This window comes from Lipotes vexillifer, unplaced genomic scaffold (assembly GCF_000442215.2).
Source record: "Lipotes vexillifer unplaced genomic scaffold, Lipotes_vexillifer_v1.1 scaffold333, whole genome shotgun sequence".
NCBI lineage: Eukaryota > Metazoa > Chordata > Mammalia > Artiodactyla > Lipotidae > Lipotes > Lipotes vexillifer.
Window position 1 is genome coordinate 667,128 of NW_006790633.1, and position 24,196 is coordinate 691,323.

The following is a 24,196-nucleotide window of genomic DNA, read 5'->3' on the forward strand; positions in this document are numbered from 1 at the left end:
CCCAACTCCCACGTGTAGGTAGCGGAGGGTAATAATGAAATTCAACGACTTTGGAATTTTTTTTAAAAATCTATAGAGTTAAGTAGCTCTGCAGAGAATCATCAAAACTCCCAAGATTTGAAGGCCACCCCAGACAGCAGAGAGGCAGACACCAGAGGCCTAAGGAAGAACCCACAGTGGCTATAGATTACGTCCAAGAGCAGAGGGGCACTAAGGACTTCACTCCGCAAAGCCCCACCCGGCCACCGGGCAGCCTGGAGATCTACCAGAACAAGGGGAGGGGGTCATCCTGCCTGATGGGCACCGGAAAGCAGAAAGGCTTCCTCACCCATAACACAATCACCCCATCCCTTTCCCTGGCCAAACCCATCCTCTTATCCCATCTCCCTATCCTCCCACCCTCACCAGCTCCCCTCCCATCCTTTCAGCCCTTGGGGACTCTCAGGAGCCTCCCCGAGAGCTCCACCTACAGCATTTTCACTAGAGTCCCGGGCACCGCGCAGGCAGTCAGGCCAAGCGTCCACAGCCCGCCTACTTGGAGGGGCAGACGGAGAGCGTGGCCCCTGTGGAGAACAGCCAGAAGGCCGGGTACAAAGCTTCAGCAAAGTCCACCTTGTACTTATACAACAAGTGGACCTTGTCAGCCACGGCGAAGAAGATGACAAAGCCATGGTCGCAGTTGAGAAGCACGCCCACTCGCGAGGCCTTTGTGGAGGGCAGGGTTTTCTCCACGTTGTTGTGCCAGGCAGAGATCTTGGTATTGAACCACTCCACGCACCAAGAGGCACTGTTGCGGCCAAGCCGGCTCTCGGGGCCCTGCCGTTCCATGCTGCCATAGCAGACGCCCACCCCACAGAAGTTGTTCTTCTGAAGCTCCACCTCCCAGTAGTGGATCCCTTTCTTGTAGTAGTGCAGGCCCAACACCTGAGAGCAGTATGTGAACCTCTGGGGATGTGGTCGGTAGTTTTGGGGTGTGTCAGCCACAGAAGCTATGGTGCAGTTCTCGGACAGAGCCACCTTGTTGTGGGCAGTGTTGTAGTCCAGGATGACTTTAACGGTATCTAAGGGAGCACCAAGGAGTCAATTACAAGGAGCCCAAAGTGCTCTCACTTCCAATCCTTTTCCTAACTGGTCATATTTATTCATTTGTTTCATCCATCCATCCCTCCACCCATCCATTCTGTCTAGCCAGGTGGACATTTGTCCATCTCTCTATCCATGAATCCAGCCATCTGTGCATCTATTAGTCACCCATCTCTCTGTCTATTCCTCCATCTGAAACCATTTATTGAGCCCCTGGCTTATGCCAGATTCTATGCAGGATGTACACAGAACCAGACACGGTGCCCGGCCTCGTGGAGTTCACACTCCCACAAGCAAGGCAAGCCCGTCAGTAATGACAACACTATGGGCCCTGCGCTCTGCTAAAGGGCAGGCACACGGCTGGAGGGACACAGCCACGGGGCAACGGCTAAAGGGTGGGGAGAGCGCAGGGGAGCACGTCACAGGCGGCCTAGAATCGGAGCTGAGCGACAGGAAGAGGAGAATTAAACAGAGGAGAGGGGAGGAGGGGGAAAGGCTATGCTCGGCAGAGGGGACAGTGAAGGCACACGTGGAGTCACGAGGACGGTGGACAGGCGCTGGGACCAGGGAAGGCCGGGCAGCTGGGAGCACAGAGGCCACAGCAGGAGGAGCGGGGCACATGGAGCCACGAGTAGAGAGCTAAGCGGCCTAGACTTTAATCGGCTGCAACGGGGAACCAATCAAGGTCACCCATGACCTGAATATACTCCTTGGTTGGGACAGGAGCATGGCCTCCCCGCCCTTCCTGCACACTTCCAGCCAGTTCTGGCAAGTCCGAAGACTGAGCGGAGATGAGTGATGTCTCCACCCTCTACCTCCTCCCCAGGACACACCCATCTCTGCCCCTCTGCTCACAGGGAACCCTGGACCAGTGGGAGACAGCAGGCAGAGAGGACAATCCCTAGCTTGGGAATTCAGGACTGGGGTTATCTGCCACTCCCTGGCTCAGGGGCTCAGGGAAGGATACTTTGCACTGGTTTTCCGCCAGGGCAAAATGAATGGCCTGGGAAAATGTCCTCTAAGATCCTAAGTTCCTGGAACTCACTTCCTCTGCTTACACGGCTGTATCACAGAGCGCAGGGGGCTCCACAAATGGGGGGCGGTGGGGGGAGGTTCTCGGGCGCCGGCCTGAGAACCGGGCATCCACTGCTCCCCACCAAGCCTGCTGTGGCTGTGGGCAAAGGAGGGCCAGAGCGCACTTTGCAGAGGGAGGTTATGGCCACTGCGTGGAAGTGAGCACTAGTGGAGGGTGCTCTGTGGGTGAAGCTATGGGCGGGTGGCCCCTAGGCTGGCCTGGAGGAAGGAACTCCCACCACTTCCAGGCTGGAAGCCAGAGGGGAGCAGGTAAGGATGTGACAGAGTAGAGCACAGTGGGTCCTCTAGGGGAGAGGCTGACCAAGCTAGACAGAGGCAAGGGTAAGCAAGCCAGCAGCTACTCACACTCCAGGAGCTCAGGCCTGGACTTGGCTAGGAAGGTCTCCAGCACCTTGGCCTTGAGAGACACCGGGGTCGACGGTCCGGTGGGGACTTTGGCCTCAGCTGGATGAAGAAGAGAGAGGTGTTTTCAGAACAAACTCAGAGTGGGCAGCCCACTGCCCCTGGCCCACCGGAACTCACCCTCCTGGCCAGTTTGTTTGAGATCCACTAAATGTTCTGGGGCTCCAAAGGTGGGAAGCTTACTGGCTGAGACAATGACTGGGGCTGAGGGAGGAGACACATGAGTTGGGGACATGACAGGGTGACCTGATGGCCTGTACTCCCTGCCACACTGATTCTCAAGAGCCGCTTCCACAAACACACACCTGGACAGCCACGGCGACACCAATGAGTCCGGACAGGGCAACACTCATCCTGTTGGTCTTACGCATTTACACTTGCCACCTCCAGGCCCAGGCCTGGCTGCCAGCACGGGACACAGTCACGAGCCCAGACCCCCGAAGCCCATGGCTCAGCTTTCCCTGCTGGCATTTAGCTCTACACTCAGGCACTCAAGAAACAAAAAGATGCAGAAAGGCGTAACTTACAAGGTTTCTTGGGTTTCTTTTCTTCTTCTGAAAAAGAAAATTTTCAGAATTAACATATTTTAAACACAGTGACACTTTCAAAACACAATAATAACAATCAATGCACTAATGTGACCCATACAAATAAAGCTAGGATGTTTTAAACCTGAAAAATATAAGGGGTCAACAGGCAAATTAATCTACGGTGATAGAAACCTGAATCATGGTTTTGGTAGGGAGGGTGCTCACTAATAAGCGGCACGAACGAATTTCCTAGAATAATGGAAATCTTTACCCTGATTTGGGTAATGGTAACACAGATGTATGCATTTGTCAAAATTAATCTAACTGTACTTTTAAGATGTGGGCATTTTACTGTAGTATTAAATTATATCTCCACAGAAGAAAAAATGCAAAAACAAACACAAAAAAAGACCCACATAGGGAGCCAGCCAAAAAAATGTGCTTGCCAAGTATCACGATAGTCTTTAGAAAGTGTCCCGAGTGTGTGCCTGTGGGAACTGAGTTTAGCTAAAACACCCGTCCGCAAAGTGTGGTCCCCAAACCAGTAGCATCAGCATCACCTGGGAAGCTGTAGGGATGCAAATTCTCAGACCCACCCAGACCAGCTGAGACTGAGAGTCTGGGGGTGGGGCTCGGAAGTCTGTCTGTTACAAGCCCCTGGGGTTGTGATGAGGGCTCAAGTTTGAGCAGGCTAGATTTCAGGTTCCCTTTCTGCCACCTTCCCCACCACTGAAATGACAAGGGGGGTTTTGGATCTCATCCCTGCCTGCCTGCAGGATCCTGTACATTCCAGACCAGCCCTGCTCCCTCCCCACCAGACCCTCCCTGGTCCCACATGCCCCACTGGCTCCCCGTTCCTCCCGCTTCACAGCCGTATTTCTCGGGAGTCGTTCTCACTCTTCCCATCTCCCCCCTGCTCCTCTCCTGCCCACTGCCCCTGGACCAGCATCTTGGCAGGACCCCGGACTATGACCTTGGCCTCAGGCAAAGGGCCCCCTCCCCAGTCATCACAATTCTTAGGAGCCTCATCCACAGTGATGAGCCTACCCTTTCCTTGCGTGTTTCCCCACCTCAGCCCCCACCACAGCTCACTCACGTGAAGAATGGGGCTTACGAAGTGGGGCAGCGGGAAGGAGGCTTTCAGGGGCTGTGCCTTGAGAAGGCCACAGGTTTACAGGACCTCCCCCTTCACACAAGGTGCCCTTCCACGTTTTCAGGCTCCGCTGATGGCTCCCTCCTCACCTGTCCCGGGCATCCCAGTCCCCGACCCCATTCCACTCAGGAACTGGTACCACACAGTTGTCTGCCAAAGACAACCACTAAACACTAACACCAAGCAAACAACAACAAAAACCAGCCCGGAGTTCTCTCATCCCAACCACCCAATGGGGGGCAGCCCTCCTCCGTCCTCACTGACTTTTTGGCCAACAGTTCGGTGACATATGCCCGTCCTTTAAAGAGCTTTCACCATCAGTGTCCCATGTGAACCTCACACAATAATCCCATGAGGTGGACATCATTATGGTCCAAATTTGATAGATGAGGAAACTGAGGACCATTCTTCACCCCAGCCCCATCTCAACAAGGGTGATTTCCCACTCCCAAGGGGGAGCAAAAATTGATTCTTAGGAGGTGAGGGGGAGAGAAGGATGGAAAAAACTTGTTCTTTTTATGTATAAAAGCACAGTATATAAACAGATATATCATATGTGTGGTATTAACATTTCCTGGATGGGGGTGATTAGGAAAAAAATGTCTAAAAGGGCCTGAGAGGTAAGAGCAAAGGAGGGCAACACAGAATAAAGGCTGAAGAGCTCTGTGATGGCAGAAACACATCCCAACCCGAGGCTGAACGGCACTGGGCTACGGTGAGGCTCAGCCTCTGCTCAGGGGGTCACCCCAAATGCCAGAACTCGGGCATCGTAAGTATTTCTCAAGACAAGCCAGCTTCGGTCATCTTGCTCTTCCAGGCAGTCAGAATATCCAGTGCTGATGGCCGGTCCTCCCGCGTGCCCCAGCAGGGCTCCTGCAACAGTCCTGCCACCTCCCCTCAGTGGGGTCAGGCAGCACTTGCCTCCAGGTGCGCCCGGGCCCCGCGGAGCCAGGGATGGGCTGCGCCTCACTGAAAGGAGCCGTGACGCCTGCCAGTGCCTCAGCCCGAGCACCACCTGCCACAGTCGCTGCTGCCCCAGGGACAGAGGTGGGGTTACTTTACTTACTTGGGATCTTCTTCATAGGCCGTGAGGGTTTCGGCATGTGCGGCAGGTCATGTCCTCCAGGGCCCCCTGTGCCAGAGAAGAGGGTAGTCTATGCGGCTCTTCCAAACCAAGCCTAGAAGCCAGCCCCGCCGTCAGCAGGCAGGGAGAGGGCTTACAAAGTTGATTTCCACTGACCTTCCCCATCTGATCATTTACAAGCACTAGAAACAAGATAACTGAAAGACAAATTTGGTGTGTTCCCTCTTTTCTCTGCCTTAAAATACAGCCAGGGTGGAGTCTTTCCTCCACCAGCACCCAGCTCCATGACCTCTGAACCGTCTGTGAGCTTTGGTTTCTTCCGACGTATGACGGGGATGACTCCCCTCGCTCGTGGTGGTGAGATCAAGATGTCTGGCATGTCGTGGTAGCTCCTTTCCCTCTGGTTCCTCTCACCCCTCCGTCCCCAGACCAGTGATCACTGACATAGCAGGAAAACAAATATGCAGGGCTAATTCATCAATAGCTTTCCCCTCTGTGCCAGGCGCTGGGGAGAGTGTTGGATGAAAACAGACCCAGCCCCTGCCCTCACTGATCACAGTGTGGTGGGGGAGACACACGGGAATGGCAAGGAAGAGGAAAATGACAGGTGCACTAAGGGCCCCACGGGATGATGAGGACCCGGCAACCTGGTCTGAGGAGCAAGAGTGGCAACAGGGGAGGTTTGCTGAGAAATGTAATGTTTCAACTGATCTCTGAAGGGTGACAGGAGTCACCTGGTGAAGATGTTGGAGTCTGAGCCCTCTAGGCTGTGGGGGAGCATGTACAAAGGCCCTGTGGCAGGAAGCTTCACTTTTTTTTCTTTTTTTTTTAAGCTTAACATATTTGAAGAATTGTAGAGTGCAGAGGGATGTATGGGAGGAGGGGGTAACTTCAGGGCTAAAGAGACAGACGGGGCCTGACCAGGCAGGGGTTGACAGCCAGGGTCAAGAGTCTGGTCTGCAATCTAAAAGCAATGGAAAGTCTCTGAACAGGAGGCAGGGGAGAAGGTGCCAAGAAATCAGATTTGCATCCTGAAAAGCTCTCTCCAGCTGCAACAGGAGTGGATGCAGAGGGACTCATTAGGAAGCTGCCACAGGTGATTGCAATGGAGAGCAGGTGAATGGAGGCTGGCAGTGAAATCAGCTGACTGAATCAGGAGATATTTAAGAAGCAAAATCCGACAATGGGTTGGATATAAGTGGAAGGGCAGGGGGTATCAAGGAGGAATTCCATGTTTCTCTGACCCCCAAACTAGCCACTTCCCTACCAAATAACACTGACAACCCAGAATCCATTCAACCCATCTGAGCCAACCTCAGACTCACAAAAAGAAGCCTATCTAGAAAGACCCTTCATAACATCCAGCCCCCAAAAATATTTTAGGAAGGACAGCTACAATCTCAGGATGAGGCAAAAACTCCCCACTACCTACTAGATGGAGGGCAGATGTTTTATAACCCCTGAAACTCAAGCCCCAATGCTCCAGATCAAGATTTCTCTCCCACCCCAAAACACTGAGAGGACACATCCCATTTCAGGGGTCCCAGTGGAAGGCACAGGAGGTTGCTAATAGTTACCTGGGATGATGAGCTCCTCAGGCTTCTTGTCCTGGAGCTGTCTGAGGTACTGCTTCAGCTCATTTTTGAGCTCAGAGGTGCCCTGACAGACACCCTTTATCAGCTCGTGGTTCAGCTCCACCTTGGGGACGTAGACTGGCTTCGTTGTGATTCCTTGCAGTTTTGCCGCTTTCTGCAACAAGCCAGGGGCTTAGTTCAGGCCGCTCTGGTGAAGCCAGGGCCTGGGCTCAGGCCTCATGAACCCCAGAAGGAGCTTCCCTGTGCCCATGGGCACTAAGTCTAATCAGCCTCTCAAATTAGAGCCAGAGGTCACTGGGGGTTAAAGTGCCACTTCAAGACACAGCGATCTGCAGCTGGAAGGTCCCTCACCTTACAAACGGGAAAACTGAAGTCAAAAGTGACAAGTGTCTTGCCAGGACCTCTGCCAATTAGTGGCAGGGACAAAGCTGGGACCCAGATCTCCTGACGCCCACAGATCAGGCTCTTCCCACCCCTCCAGCTGGGGCTGAAGAAATATAGGAGACTCGTCACCATCTCCATCCCGCCAGGACCAGCTCTGACACATGTCCTGAAAATAGACAGGAATGCCTGGAAGGCTGCAGGACTCAGCCACATATCCAACGAAAAAGACGGATCTTACAGAAGGTTCCAAACCTGGAGACCAAATCATGTCACACAGTATCAAGAGGGCCAGATGTGGACTAAGAATCCTTCTGTGAGAGCTCAAGGCGGCTAGGTCAACAAACAGGGATGAGCACGTGAGATGAAACTTAATGCCATCCGGCCTAGGTGTGGCTAGAAGATCCCGAACAGAGAAGAGAAGATTGCCAGGCACTCCTATCCCTCCTCAGGACCTGAACATGGAATCTGGGCCTTTGACGTGTCAAAGCAGCACGTCACCCAATCAATGGGCCTCCGCAGAACATCGGCCGCGTGCCAGACACTCTGCCGTGCACTGGACATGCCAGGAGGATGAAGGGCCCCGCCCGAAAAGAGAGCTGACAGCGTTTTTTTTTTGGCCACGCTGTGTGGCATGGGGGATCTTAGTTCCCTGGCCAGGGATTGAACCCACACCCCCTGTGTTGGGAGCACGGAGTCTTAACCACTGGACCACCAGGGAAGTCCCCTGACAGCCTTTTAAACAGACATGAAAACAAGCACATCTAAAACAACGTTGTCGAGGGCAAGAGCAGAGGCAGGTAACATGCTCCAGATCACCGGCAATGGCAGAATAACGGGATCTGAGGAAGATGGGGGAACTGGGGTTGCCCTGGACAAAGGACAGGGTTTACTAGGCAGAGGCCAGACACGGCGTTCCCTCCCAATGCCCGGTGCATCTGAGGAGTACTCTGCTGTAGGTGGAGCACAAGGGCATGGGCAGGGGGTGGCTGGCAAAGGCAGGCTGGTCACCGAGGCCCTGTGGGAATGTGAAGTCAGAAAGGGCGGGGAGTGGTGCCTGTGCTTTAGAGAGACACTTCCAGGGGCTGTGCAGAGGCAGGATGGAGGGAAGTGGTGGAGGCCTATGCAGTAGGCAGTATGCTAGGATGGCCCCCAAGACTCCTGCCTGCCCCGGGTACACATCCTACACATCCACTCCTCCTGAGTATGAGCATGACGCTGAGTATGAAAGCATATTACTCCACGGTTAGGTTACATTACATGGGAAAACTGAAGGAATACTGAGATGTAATTAAGATCCCAAATCTGTTGGTTTTGAGTTAATCAAAAAGATGATTCTCCCAGGTGGGCCTCACTTAATCAGGTAAAAGTCCTTAAAAAAGGAACTGGGCTTTCAGGGAGGGAGAAATTCTCCGCCGGTTTTGAAGAAGCCGGCTGCCAACTCGAAAGAGGGCCACACAGCGAGGAATCACAGCAGCCTCTAGGAACTGCGGCTGGCCCCTGCTGACAGCCAGCAAGGACATGGGGACCCCAGTCCTGCACCACAGGGGACTGAATTCTGCCAACAAGAGTGTGAGCTTGGAAGACAACCTTGAGCTCCAAAAGGAATGTAGCCTGGTGAGACCTCAGCCATGCCCTGAGCCACAGAAAGTGTGAGGTAACAGACAGATGTTCTTCTAAGCCACTCAGTCTGTGGTAAGTTGTCACGAAATGTAGAAAACTAACACAGCGTGTGTCTCAGGGATGCTTCCCATGACCTCATACAGCCTCAGCTCCTCGAGGGCCCCAATGCACCTACAGTCAACATCATGACGCTAGGCGGAAAGAGTATTCAACGTCCTCATCTTGACCCACCTCCAGAAACTCATACTCGTCCCCCTTAGTCAGGGCAAGTTCAATCTCTTCCTTCAGGGTCTGGATCTCACTCTTCTTCTTGAGGAGGATCTGATAAATGCTGTCGAACTTGCTGTTGACTCTCTTCTCCTCTTCCTTTATCTTTCGTGTGGAGCTGGCCTCTGAGGCATCAATGAGAGCCTTCATTTCCATGTATTCTTGTCTAAGCTGGTCCATCTTCCTGTGTGCAACCTCCTGAGAAGCCAAAACAAGAGGGCAGCCATCAGACTGGCAAAAAAGCTAAGCCTGAGACACGGAGCGCCAGGAACCCTTTCCTATACCTCATGGGAATACAAACGGACGCAACCACTTTGGAGAGCAAGATCTGGTGTATTTGAAGGTGCTCATACCCTTTGACCCAGCAACTCAGTCTAGGAATATACTCTAGAAAAAATCTGGGGACTTCCCTGGTGGCGCAGCGGATGAGACTCTGTGCTCCCAATGCAGGGGGCCTGCGTTCAATCCCTGGTCGGGGAACTAGATCCCACATGCATGTTGGAACTAAGAGTTCTCATGCCACCACTAAGGAGCCCGCGAACCGCAAGTAAGGAGCCCACGTGCCACAACTAAGGAGCTGGCAAGCCACAACTAAGGAGTCCTGGAGCCGCAACTAAGGAGCCCACCTGCAGCCACTAAGACCCCATGCAACCAAGTAAATAAATAAAGAAAAAAAAATCTCAGAACCTGCCCAAGAGACACACAAGAATGCTCTAAGCAGCACTGTTTGAATTAGCAAAACCCTGGAAACAACCTGAATGTCTATCAATAGAAGACGGAAAATTATTCACAGGATGGAATATTGAAGAGTAATAAGGGAAAAACAACTCGTAGAAGAAGACATACAGCATGATGCTCCTTACATAAAGGTTAGGAACAAACAGAACGGTAGTATTTATTGCCAAAGGAATACATACATACATGTTAGAAGTATAAGGAAACACATGGGAATGGATAAATTCAGGATAGTGCTTACTTCCGGAAGAGAGGAAGGGGGATATAAAAAGGGAGAAGCAAAGCAGGGGCTTCATCTTCCATGGCGATATTTTATTTCTTAAGCTGGAAAGCAGTTCATGAGTAATTTTTTAAAGGGTATGAAGCTGCTCTAGAAAATTTCCTCTAGAACTGCGCTATCTAATACCATAGCTACTTGCTACATGTAGCTACAGAGCATTTGAACTACGGCTAGTGCAAGTTAAGATGTGCTATAAGTGTAAAATAAAAGGAATTTGAAATATCTCATTAATACTTTATACTGATTAAAATAATATTTTGGATATACTGAGTTAAATAAAATATATTATTAAAATTAATTTCATGTGTTATTCAAATTAGAGTTATATACAGTATAAGGCTCACTTTATATTTCTAGTGGACAGCACTGCTCTAGAAGCTGCAGTTCCGCTTTACATGTTGGGAAACCTCAATAACTCAGAATCAAACGTGACAGAAACACACATAAGAGGGATAGGAAGACTGGAATTCAATTATTTCTTTTTCTTTCTTTTTTGGCCACACCGCGCGGCATATGGGATCTTAGTTCCCCGACTGGGGATTGAACCCGTGCCCCCTGCAGTGGAAGCAAGGAGTCTTAACCACTGGACCACCAGGGAAGTCCCGGGAATTCAATTATTTCTTTAACCAACACTTTACCCTGCCATCTCCAGTGTGACTACCAATGTCCCTGAGTATTCATCCTCCTTCTGCTCCCGTCAGTAAGAGAACACCCCCTGGAGTTTGGACCGGCACGTGGCTGCCCAGCCACAGACTACACTTCCCAGCATCCCCTGCAGCTGGGCTTGGTCATGTGACCAAACTGCTCCCAACAGGAGCAAAAGTGATAATGGCAACACTCTCCTTCCCTGTCCCCCTTCTCACAGGCTAGAGCAAAGATGTATTGGTGACCCAGCTGCAACCAAAGAGATGAGGAAGGGCAATAAAAAGTGAAGATCCTGAACTCTGAAGGATCACATGGAGCAGAGCCATCCCAGTAGCCTGGGTTGCTCAGGTCCCACTAGCCTGGGTTCCTCACCTGAACTGTCACAGGGAGCAAAATAAACAGCTATCTTATTTACCTCTGATTTTGAGGGGTATCTCTGTTACAGCAGTTTAGCCTGCCCCCCAACTGATACAGGTATTTTCATGTGCATCCTTTCATTTAAGCCTCATAACTCACCTCTGGAAAGAAGTTGTGATTGCTTCAAAACTAAGGCTCAGAGACCTGCCAACACAGGCTAGTATTCTAACCCAGATTTCAACTAATTAAGCCACAGCTGTGGCAATAAAACTGAATGCTGCAGCTCCAGACCAGGATGCTTAAAAATCAAATCTTCTCTCAATATAAAAGCATTGTAACCTTATAAAAACTGTAAAAAAACTAGAGGGAAAAAAATATCCCTAATTCTACCACTCCAACACTTGCACTCTTCCTTTATTATATTTCCTTCCAGTCTTTTTTCCTATACTTCCTGTAATGGGTTGAATGGCAGCCCCCCAAAAGATATGTCCACGTTTCGGAACTTACTTAGAAAATGAGTCTTTGCAGATGTAATTAGGGTAGGAATCTTGAGATGAGATCATCCTGGATTACCCAGGTGAGCTCTAATCCAATAGCAAGTGTCCTTATTAGAGACAAAAGAGGAGAAGACGGAGAAAGCCATGTGAAGATAGGGGCAGAGATTGGAGTGATGCAGCCACAAGCCAAGGAATGCCTGAGCCACGAGGCCGGAAGAGGCAAGGAAGGATTCTTCCTCAGAACCTTCGGAAAGAGCGTGGCCCTGTCGACACTTTGAATTTGGACTTCTGGCCTCCAGAACTGTGGGAGACCATATTTCTGTTGTTGTAAGCCAAGTCTGCAGTAACTTGTTACAGTCGCCCTAGAAACAAATACACTTTTAAAAAATAGATTTTAAAAAATAAATTACTTCCTGTTTTTCTCCCCCTTAAATCATAACCACTTTTTATATTACTATATTTTAACCCTAATTTTTAATGGTTGGGCTTGTTAGGTGGGCTTTGAGTCTGTGAAGGATCTCTCTGGGCACATAGCTTTTTGCATGTTCTGCAAGATTGAAGTTGAATTCTGACACTGTGAGTGAACCTGACACGAGCCTTGTCCTTCCTCCCCAGAGGTGAAGGGAGGCTCCAGGGCCAGGCTGGTGGCGGGGAGCCCTGTCACTCACCCGCACGTCCTGCTGCCTGGCTCTCACATCCTCCAGTGCTCTTGACGCCCCGTTGCTCTGACTGTACGTGACAGTCAGTTTATGCCTCAACTTGCTCTGCGGAGAAAACAAACCGAGTGAGAAAATACCCCATCCAGCCCCCCACTAGCACCCAACACCAGCGACTGCCCTCAAGTCTATCCCACAGGCGTTTCCACCACCCCAAGTCTCACCTGCTTGTAGCTTTTTTTTTATTAAGTTTTTTTTTTGATGTGGACCATTTTTAAAGTCTTAATTGAATTTGTTACAATATTGCTTCTGTTCTATGTTTTGGTTTTTTGGCCACGAGGCATGTGGGATCTTAGCTCCCTGACCAGGGATTAAACCCACACCCTCTGTACTGAAAGGTGAAGTCTTAATCACTGGACCGCCAGGAAAGTCCCTGCTTGTAGCTTTTTGAAGCATTCTCATATTTACTTCCTCCCTTCATCCTGTCAGGGGAACTGGACAGTAAAGAAGTTACAAGGATAGGATTTGGAGCCAGACAGACCAGACTCAATACCCAGCTCTCCAACTGTCTCTCACTTGTTTCTTTGGCCATGAAATAGATATCAACGCAACTGTTCCCACCCCGCGGGGCTAGTAGGAGAATTAACTGAAGCAGTGTTAAGTCCTCAGCATAGTGCCTGGATCTTAGTCAGGACAAATGGCCTTAGTAAATTTCAGCTTGGATTATTATGCGCTTCTTCACTAGCACCCATTTTACAGATGATGAAACTGAGGCAAAGAGGACAGCAAGGTGGTCAAGCTCACACAGACAGAACGAGCTGGGTGGGAGACCATATTTCTGTTGTTGTAAGCCAAGTCTGCAGTAACTTGTTACAGTCGCCCTAGAAACAAATACACTTTTAAAAAATAGATTTTAAAAAATAAATTACTTCCTGTTTTTCTCCCCCTTAAATCATAACCACTTTTTATATTACTATATTTTAACCCTAATTTTTAATGGTTGGGCTTGTTAGGTGGGCTTTGAGTCTGTGAAGGATCTCTCTGGGCACATAGCTTTTTGCATGTTCTGCAAGATTGAAGTTGAATTCTGACACTGTGAGTGAACCTGACACGAGCCTTGTCCTTCCTCCCCAGAGGTGAAGGGAGGCTCCAGGGCCAGGCTGGTGGCGGGGAGCCCTGTCACTCACCCGCACGTCCTGCTGCCTGGCTCTCACATCCTCCAGTGCTCTTGACGCCCCGTTGCTCTGACTGTACGTGACAGTCAGTTTATGCCTCAACTTGCTCTGCGGAGAAAACAAACCGAGTGAGAAAATACCCCATCCAGCCCCCCACTAGCACCCAACACCAGCGACTGCCCTCAAGTCTATCCCACAGGCGTTTCCACCACCCCAAGTCTCACCTGCTTGTAGCTTTTTTTTTATTAAGTTTTTTTTTTGATGTGGACCATTTTTAAAGTCTTAATTGAATTTGTTACAATATTGCTTCTGTTCTATGTTTTGGTTTTTTGGCCACGAGGCATGTGGGATCTTAGCTCCCTGACCAGGGATTAAACCCACACCCTCTGTACTGAAAGGTGAAGTCTTAATCACTGGACCGCCAGGAAAGTCCCTGCTTGTAGCTTTTTGAAGCATTCTCATATTTACTTCCTCCCTTCATCCTGTCAGGGGAACTGGACAGTAAAGAAGTTACAAGGATAGGATTTGGAGCCAGACAGACCAGACTCAATACCCAGCTCTCCAACTGTCTCTCACTTGTTTCTTTGGCCATGAAATAGATATCAACGCAACTGTTCCCACCCCGCGGGGCTAGTAGGAGAATTAACTGAAGCAGTGTTAAGTCCTCAGCATAGTGCCTGGATCTTAGTCAGGACAAATGGCCTTAGTAAATTTCAGCTTGGATTATTATGCGCTTCTTCACTAGCACCCATTTTACAGATGATGAAACTGAGGCAAAGAGGACAGCAAGGTGGTCAAGCTCACACAGACAGAACGAGCTGGGACAGCTGCTTCAGAAAGTGGCAGACGGGGTTGTACAAAACAAGCCTCCCACTGCAAACAACCAGAAAAGCAGACAAAATATTGGGGGAGGGGGATCTATTAAAAACCCATGGGGAGCTAAGAAAGCAGGGAAGGATTATGTAATTAAGATCCAGAAGAAGGAAACCCAGAGAGATAAGCCTGGCATCGGGAGTTGTTCTCCCAGAGCCATCTGCCAGTTCCGGAAGACAGCTGGGAGGGCCTCTGTCAGCCTCGGAGCAGCAGGTGGACAAAAATCAGAGTCCAAGGCTCACTTGATAAGCCCCACAGGCAGGGACCTCCAAGGGCTACACCCTAGGAATAGGGACAAACCAGCAGTAAACCAGCCATTGACAGTTCAGTCCCTGAAACTGAACTAAGGTGATTCAGAATTGCTAGGCCCCTAGCCTTCAGATACAAAGGTAAATTATGCACAGTGGAAGCTAATATCACCCAACGCCTCTGAGTGTTGCCATAAATTTTCATAATCAATATCCAATTTCACCCTACTCAGGTGAAATGCTGGGGCATAGAAATGGGTAGGAAAATCACCACCACCACTACCCTAATGGCAGCTAGTGTTTATCATGTACTTACTCCAAGCCAGGCATTGTTCTAATGCTTTCCATGTATTAACTATGTAAAGCTAAAAGCAACACTAGGAGGTAGAGGGTTATCCCCCCTTTACAGATGAGGTCACTGAAGCACAGAGTAATTAAGTGGCTTGCCCTAGGTCACATCGCCATTAACTACTGTTACAAGATCCTGGTGTTACAATTACAGACTTGTGTCCAAACTGAGCACACAAGAAAATTCTAGAAAAAAGTGTATGTCCCCTAACTAGCTGGCTCAACAATACTCTGGCCCTCCCTTCCTCTTCCCTGCCTCTGACCTTGACCACTGACCTTGACTCTGGATTTGAACAACCCAGAGAGAGTCACATGTAAAGGCTAGAAGCAGAGACCAAGGCCACACTAACTCAACCCCAAAAGCCCAAGTCATTGATAGTGTTTCAGATGTGACTTCTGTGACAATGCCCTTTGACCTGGTCTCTAACAGTGGCCAAGATGAACTGTGGGCCAAAGGCAGAAGGCCAGGCCCGGGCAGATCTGGCCTCACAGGTCTCAGAGCTGGAAGAGACCTCAGAATACCTGGGGGCCGCCAAATGTTTCACCTCCAAGACTCACTCTTAGTAGTACACCCCTGAACCCTATATTTTGAAAGATTTTACCCACCATTAATCAAATGCATACAACAGTCCCCCGATGGTAGACAGGGGTCCACAGGGCTATAGATGACGAAAGGAAAGCCACCCAAGGACTTTGACAGCAGCGACAATCCCCTAATCAAGGGTAGAGAACTTTTCGAAGTTCTGAGGATCCCTTTACAGACTGGGGACTTGGGTCCTCCACGTGGGAGGCACCACCAGAGTCCTGAGTCCACCCCACACCAGTGACCGGGCCAAGCTGGGCTGGCTCTGCCACCAGTACTGACCAGCAGCAGGGCTGGAAAAGGAGACAGGTTAAAGGACTGAGCAAGCCAGGACAACGAGGGGAAGGGGAGAGATGGCAGGAAAGCCTTGTTCAAAGGATTAAAAAGCCAAGCATGTATGGCATACAAATAAACTGGGCGCAGACTCCAGCTCCAGGCCCTGGAGGCTGAGAGGGAGCTGGGGCTCCAGACCAGGCGGAAATGGGTCCTTCTGCCCCTACTTGCCTTCAGCCTCCTGGATAAGAACTTCTAGCAGGGTCTTTCGATAGGAGCCAGGCTGCCCTAGTCCTCAGAGCCATGCATCCTGAGGCAAAGACGATCTGGGCAGCCTAACACCCTCCATGCGGCAAACTCTCCTCAGGGAATTTCTGAGTAACAGAAATGATAGTGGCACTTCTATGGAGCATCAGCGAACTGTAAAACGCCATTTATGGAACACCTCATTTAATCCTCCCAATAACCTTCTGAGATAGGTACTATTATTGTGCCCTTTTTTTGAGTTCCTAGCTAGGAAGTAGAGCCAGAATTCAAACCCAGATCTCAACATCCAGCTCTGGTCAGAGCCCGCATCAACCAGCCTGACCCTGGGGCCTGCCTATGAGGCACTTCCCACACAATTCATCCCTCCGGAGCCTCCTGGTCACCCTCGGAGGCGGGGAGGGAATGCTACTAATCCCACTTTACAGATGAAGATAAGGCTCAGAGAACTCAGTGACTTGCCCTGAACCACAGCGGATGTGGGGCAGAGCAGGGCTCCAGCCTCCGCAGGCCAGGCAGGTTCTTTCCTGCAACAGGCAGAGACCCAGGTAGTCTGGGCCTGAGATGGTGGTACCTCCAAAGTCAACTGTCAGGCACTGCCTGCGGTCTGACTTCTGTGACTCAGGGAGGACGTACACAGAATCCCAACTCAGACTGGAGAAGGAGACCAGGCCAGGGAGGAGGCATGCTCGGACGGGAGCAAAGCCTTCACCCTGGCCCTGGCGCCACCGCAAACCTCCCACAGGCCTCATATCTCCTTTGATGACACGAGGACAGCCCTTGTTCTCCCTGACAGCACTGCGAGAGTGAAAGGAAATCAGGCTTCACTCTGGAGCTCAGACTGATACAATGAAAGGTAGTTAGACTACACCTTTTCAGCCTCTGCCTGGAGTCCACACGGGGAAATTATGATCCCCAAACCACTGAAATCATCACAGACCCAGAAGGCCCCTTAGGAATGAATCCACCCAGTCCCACCTCCTCACTTTACTGATGAGGGCCAGTCCTGTGCTTTAAAGTGGCACAGGAAGTATATAGGGCGCTATGGTGCAGGAGTTTGGCTGTGCATCCTATCCAGGGATTCCTGGGACTCTGCCCACCCTCCCACCCATAACCGTCCTCCCTGGTCACTGGAAGTCTCTGGCTCACCAAAGGCTTTTTCTCACATGACCTCAGGAATGTCCCATGCTCTGAACTCTGTGGACTTGGCTTTGAGGCTGGTCCATAGGGAGAAACAGCAAATGTGGAGTCAGACCAGCTGGGGGCCCAATGCCCACTTGGCCACTTGGGTTAGCTCAGGTTAAATTAACTTCTCTGAACCTCCATTTCCTCAGTTGTAAATAACTAATTATACCACTTCCTGCGTGCTACCCGGATTTATTGAGTGAACAGAGGTAACCTCTAGCGCTCATATCTGATGTTCAAAACCCTGTACTAAACATGTCAGACAAGTGCTAGGCTTAAGGCAAGCAACGTCCCTCCGTATAATGGGTGACAGGGGCAGGGGCAGAGAAGGTGGACCAGGAATGATCCAGAAGGGCTGTATGTTCTCCCAGCCCCTTTCTACCTGGACCCTGGGGATGCCCCTGCCCTGATCTCAGGCCCAGCAAGGCCCATCCCCCGCACCCAGGTGATCCGAGTAGGCCAAGATGCCCACAGTGGTGCCCTCTGGACAACCCAGCAGGCCCAGGCTGCCCCTCTGGGCCCTCGTCCGCCAATCCCTACCTCCAGGTCAATGCTGGCCTGACTCAGGGACGCAGGCGAGCAGGTCTTGTGCTCCACCACGCAGACGTGGCAGATGCACTCGCCGTGCTCAGGGCAGTAGAAGTCCCGCAGCCGGTTGTGCTGGGGGCACTTGCGACGCATCAGGTCACGGATGGGCGGCTGCAGCGGGTGGTCCCGGAAGGCGGGGCTGTCGAGATGCGGCCGCAGGTGCTCCTGGCAGAAGGAGGCCGTGCACACCAGGCACGTCTTGACGGCGGTCGCCTGCAGGCAGTGGTCGCAAGCCACCTGGCCGGCCGAATTGGGGGCGGGGGCCCGGGTGGGCGGCGTCCAGTCGTCGGGGAGCTCGGGACGGGCCTGCTCGGCCTGCAAGAACTGCTCCACCACCGCACACAACACCGTGTTCTTGTGCAGCTGTGGCCGCGTCTGGAAGCCAGTGCGGCACTGCGGGCATAGGTACGGCGGGCCCTGGACGGCCCACGTCTGTTCCAGGCACGACCCGCAGAAGTTGTGGCCGCAGGGCGTGGTGACCGGCCCCTTGAAGGGCTCCAGGCAGATGGAGCACGACAGCTCCTCGGCCAGGGGGAACAGCTCCGCCATGGCGCTCCTGGGGGAACCCGACGGGACGCGCTGGAACCGCGGCTGCTTCTGCTTCACTATCGCCCGGAGGCCGCCAAGGAAACGAAACTGAGCGGCGGGAGGGGCGGTCCCCGGGCCTTTCGGGAAGTCACGTGGGGTAGGCGGGGAGCGTGGGGCGGGGTGGGGCGGGCCGCGCTGGGCCCCTGGGGTTGCTGACGTGAGAGTTGCGACGTTCGTACCCCGGTGGTTTCCGATGGTTGGGTGCGGGGCGCTGGGCTCGGGGTTTCAGACGAGCGTCTCGACCACCAGGGGGTTCTTGCGGCCACTCTGCGGATGTGGAAACTGACGCCTCGCGTGGTGAACCCCGGGTCCCGGGAGTGAGGGGACTACTGCACAGAAGCCCCGGCGGCAGGTACCTTCCTTCGGAGAACTCATCCGGACAGTTGTCCGCACCGCCCCCGCGAGCAAGGCTGTCTTATCAGGACAGGGTCTTAAAAAAATAACTGCAGGAACAGTAAACGACTGACTGCCTTTTTTTTTTTTTTTTTTTTTTTTTTTTTTAACTCCTTCCTTTCTCTTCCCTGGTCCTGGTCGCTGGCGTATCGGCTTACAATCTCTGCAGGCTGGAGCCCATGGTCACACACCCACACGCTCAGGCTTAAACTTGGTGATTTCTTTCCATGCCGCCGATATAACATGCTTTTTATTTTATTTTATTTTCCATTTCTACTTTACTGGATTCATCCCAGTTTAACAAAGTTTTCCTCTCACACACATACATACACACTTGCCCGTGCACACACACACACAAATATAATTTTGAAACATTTTTCTCAAAATTGTTTATTTTCTTTCATTTATTTTTAGCTTTGTTTCCCTCCCTGCTCTGGCCTGGGTGCAGGTAAAGTGGGTGTACAATAAGGGAGAAGTGTTCAAGAGAGGGGATGGGGAGCAAAGAGAAAGTGTTTTGGGAGGAATAAGCTGGAGTTTGCTTTGGGGATAGGGTGGGCAGCAAAAAGGAGGACAAGGTAAATGCTAATAGTGATCACTACCATTTATGGGGCACCTGCTGGGTGCTAGACAAGTCATAGATATCCGTATAATCTCTTATAATCCTTGTAAGCACTACAAGACAGAAGTCATTATATCATTTTACAGATGAGGGTCACGTATTTTATACAAAATAGGACTGGGATACTAGCTCAGGATTGCTTTATTTAATATCCTAATTCCCGCTTTTCCTGTAGTAATAGTAATTACTATAGTAATATAATAATAGTAATTCTATTCCTCCAGGACTCTACCCCATTTCTTCTCTTTCAAATTATGTTGTTATTTGCATGAGAAGAATGAGGACAGAAGAATGAGGAGGGTAGGAAATTAAGATTTATGTATTTATCTGTTTAGTACCTCATTTAATTCTCCCACTAAATCTTTGAGGTATAGTTATCTCATGGTACAAATGAGAAAACTGAGACTTAGAGAAACTAAATAACTTGCCTAAGGTTTATTGGCATCCAGACTGTCTGATTCCAGAAGCAAAGCATTTCCTACTATAAAATGCTGCCCCACCTTCATGGGGAGCAGTTTCCAGGAAATGAACACTATGAAATCCCCTCTGACCTAGCTCTTGTGTGCAGGGTGACCTGACTCATGCCAGAAGGCTTGTAGAACTCTCCTTCCAGGCAGAGAAGTTTAAAAAGGCTGGTTAGCCAGTGAAGAACACTAGGAGGGGCATACTTTATGTTTATCAAATTCTATGCAGTAGATATTTACTAAGACCTACCTAAATACATTCCACTGTGGTTAGAGAATATACTTTGTATTATTTCAGTCCTTTAAATTTATTGAGACCCAAATGTGGTCTATCTTCTTATTGGTTACTATTTGCATGCTGTCTCCTTTTACTTTCAACCTATTTGTGTCTTTGAAACTAAAGTGTGGTTCTTGTGGACAGCATGTAGTCAGATCATGTTTTTTGTGCATTCTGCCAGTCTTGCCGTTTAATTGGAGCATCTAATCCATTTACATTAAATTACTAAGAAGTAGGATTTACATCTGCCATTCACTACCTACTTTTATGTTATTTATCTTTTTTGCTCTTCAGTTTCTCCATTACTGCCTTCTTCTGTGTTAAGTATTTTCTAATATACTCTTTTTATTCCTTTGTTATTTCTTCCAATTTTCTTTCTGCCCTCCTTCCTCTCCTCTCATTTAGGAACTCCCATCATGTGTACGTTGGTGAGCTTGTTGATGTCTCACAGATGTTTGAGCCTCTGTTCATTTTTCTTTATTCTTTTTCTTTTCTGATTCACAGACTGAATCATCTCAATTGATCTATGTCCTGATTCATGAATCCTCTCTTCTGCCTGATCAAATCTGCTGTTGAGCCCCTCTAGTGAATTTTTCATTTCAGTTATTGTACTTTTCAACTCCAGAATTTCCATTTGGTTCTTTTTAAAAAATAATAATAATTTCTATTTCCTTACTGATACTCTATTTAAAGAGACATCATTCTCATGCTTTCCTTTATTTCTTTAGACATGATTTCCTAATGTTCTTAGAACATATTTAAAATAACTGTTGTAAAGTATTTGTCTAGAAAGTCCAACATCTTTGCCTACTCAGGAACAGTTTCTGTTGAATTTTTTTTTCTTATATGAGCCATGTTTTCTTATTTCTTTGTATGTATCACCAATTGTCATCAATTTTTTGTTCAAAGCTGGACATGGACATTTAAAGTAATACAATGTGGCACTGTGGACACCAGATTCCCCCCTTCCTAGGGTTTGTTGTTGTGGCTGTTTGTTGTTATTTGTTTAGTGACTTCTGAATTAATTCCATAAAGTGTGTATCCTTCATCATGTGTTTCTCTAAACTCTCTGCTTGGTTAGCTTCATGATCAGCTAATGACTAGATAAGGATTTCCTTAAGTGCCTAAAACCAAGACGTTTCCCAGTGTTTTCCAAGGGCTTGGAGTTATTTGCAGACTATTGGTTTTTAAGACTACCATGGAGCTAGGGTGGGGGTAATGGGAAAAGGTCAAGTTAAAACCCCACAAAGCTTGCTCTTCTTACCAAGATTCAACCACTTTCTTTGAATAAGCATTTTTCTGAATTGTTGCAAGCTTTTTGCTAATTTACAGAGTTCTGAAAAAGTTGATCCTGACAATTTTTGCTAGTTTTCTTTTATGGAGGCAGAATTCAGGCTCCGGACGCGCAGGCTCAGCGGCCATGGCTCACGGGCCCAGCAGCTCCGCGGCATGTGGGATCTTCCCGGACCGGGGCGCTAACCCGCATCCGCTGCATCGGCAGGCGGACTCTCAACCACTGCGCCACCAGGGAAGCCCCATATTACTCTTTTAATGTCAGTAGACACTGTCGTAGTAACCCCTCTTTCGTTCCTGATTTAAGTAATCTGTGTTTTCTTTCTTTTTTCTTGATTAATCCGTCTAATAGATTACTTATTTTATTAATTTTTTTCAAAGAACCAGCTCTTGGCTTTAATTTCCTCTGTCTGCTCTTTTTTTCATTGATTTCTTCTCATATCTATTATTTCCTTCTGTTTGCTTTTGGTTTAATTTGCTCTTCTTTTTCAAGTTTATTAAGCTGGAACATCAGAGATCATTACTGTTAAACCTTCTTCTTGTCTAATATAGGTGTTGAAAAATATAAATCTCCCTCTAAGCACTGTTTTAGTTGTATTCCACAAGTTTTGATAAGTGTTTTCATTATCAATTTCATTCCCAATATTTTCTAATTTCCTTTATAATTTCTTCTTTGTAATTACTTATAAAGATATGGCTTCATTTCCCACTATCTAGTGCTTTCCAGTATATCTTATTGTTATTAATTTCGAATATAATTCCATTTTAGTCAGCTCTACTATCTCAGATGTTTGTCTTTTGAAATATGTTGAGACTGACAGGATGTTAATTTCAATATGATAATGAACTTGTCTATTTCTCACTTTGTATTTGTCCCTTTTTCCCCCCATGTATTGTGAAGCTTTATTACTAGGCACTATTATGCATTGAATTATATCCTCCCAAAATAGGGTGGCTCTAATGCTTTGGCAGCCAGCAAAATATATGTTGAAGTCCTAACTCCTGATTTAGACATACAGTTTTGCAGGTATAATCAATTAAGATGGGGTCATTATGGTGGGCCCTAATTCAACATGATGTAGGAAAATGCCACGTGAAGACAAATTCAGATGACACTGAAGGCAGAGATTGAACTGCTGTAGCTGCAAGCCAAGGGACACCAAAGATTGCCAGAAAATCCTCATAAGCTAGGAAGAAGCAAGAAAGGAGCCTTTCCTACAGATTCCAGAGGAAGCGTGGCCCTCCGATACCTTGATTTCAGACTTCCAGCCTCTAGAACTGTGAGAGAATAAATTTTTGTTTTACGTCTCCTAGTCTGTGGTACTTTATTATGGCAACGCTAGGAAACTAATACAAGTACGTACACATTAAGGGTTTTATGTATTTTTTTATTATTTAACCACTTGAAAGTCCCCCTTTATCTCTCAGAATAATCTTTCTCTTAAAATCTACTTTGTCCAATAGCAATATAGTTACAGTGTTTTCTTATCTTACTACTTGCATGGTATAGCTTTCTAACGTGTTAATTTCTTTTTTTTTTTTTTTTGCGGTACGCGGGCCTCTCACTGCTGCGGCCTCTCCCGTTGCGGTGCAAGTCTCCGGACGCACAGGCTCAGCGGCCATGGCTCACGGGCCCAGCCGCTCCGCTGCATGTGGGATCTTCCCGGACCGGGGCACGAACCTGTGTCCCCTGCATCAGCAGGCGGACTCCCAACCACTGTGCCACCAGGGGAGCCCTAACGTGTTAATTTCTATTTCTCTGTGTCTTTATGTATAAAGTGTGTCTCTTGTAGACTGAACATATTTGGGTCTTGCTTTTTATGCAGTCTGACAAGCTCAGCCTTTTAATTAGTGTGTTTAGTCCATTTGTATTTAACGTACTTATTGATTTTAAGTCCACCAGAACGCTACTTGTTTTTTGGTGTCTCTTTGTGTTTTTTTCCCCTTTGTTCCCCTTTTCCAGTCTTCTTTTGGACTAATCCAATATGCTGTACATTTCATTTTCATTTCCTCTTATTGGCCTTTTGCCTATACTTCTATTTCTTTCTTTTTTTAACGTTTTATTTTATATTGGAATATAGTTGTTTTTTTTCCAAAGGTCAATAACTGGACTTTAATGAATAATTCTGGTAAAAGCGTTTGTGCACAGATAGGCAGGTATAAAACATATGTCAAAAATGAACAAAAAGAGGGCTTCCCTGGTGGCACAGTGGTTAAGAATCCGCCTGCCAATGCAAGAGACACAGGTTCGAGCCCTGGTCTGGGAAGATCCCACATGCCGTGGAGCAACTAAGCCCGTGTGCCACAGCTACTGAGCCTGTGCTCTAGAGCCCGTGAGTCACAACTACTGAAGCCCGTGCACCTAGAGCCCATGCTCTGCCACAAGAGAAGCCACCGCAATGAGAAGACCATGCACCGCAACAAAGAGTACCCCCACTAGCTGCAAATAAAGAAAGCCTGCATGCAGCAACGAAGACCGAAAGCAGTCAAAATTAAATAAATAAAATGAACAAAAAGATTCCTTCTCTCCTTAAGTACATCTTAGAACAGCCATAACTAAGTTTAACTTGATATGTTTCAGAGTTTAAAACCCAAGAAACTAACAAATTTTTGCACAAGTTTAACTTGAGACACATGCATTT

The 24,196-nt window shown here is 48.8% G+C and overlaps 1 protein-coding gene across 1 annotated transcript; it reads right to left on the minus strand.

Annotated features, from left to right (window-relative positions):
* Positions 1–531: 531 nt before the first annotated feature.
* Positions 532–18,478, minus strand: TRIM25 (tripartite motif containing 25). The gene is made up of 9 exons (XM_007463878.1): positions 17,873–18,478; positions 13,571–13,666; positions 9,178–9,411; positions 6,925–7,096; positions 5,330–5,395; positions 3,108–3,134; positions 2,701–2,784; positions 2,524–2,622; positions 532–1,061 (listed from the first exon to the last, which is right to left on the minus strand). Exons 1-9 carry the CDS (start codon positions 18,467–18,469, stop codon positions 532–534), a joined length of 1,905 nt encoding a protein of 634 aa, XP_007463940.1. The 5' UTR covers positions 18,470–18,478.
* Between the last annotated feature and the right edge of the window lie 5,718 nt (positions 18,479–24,196).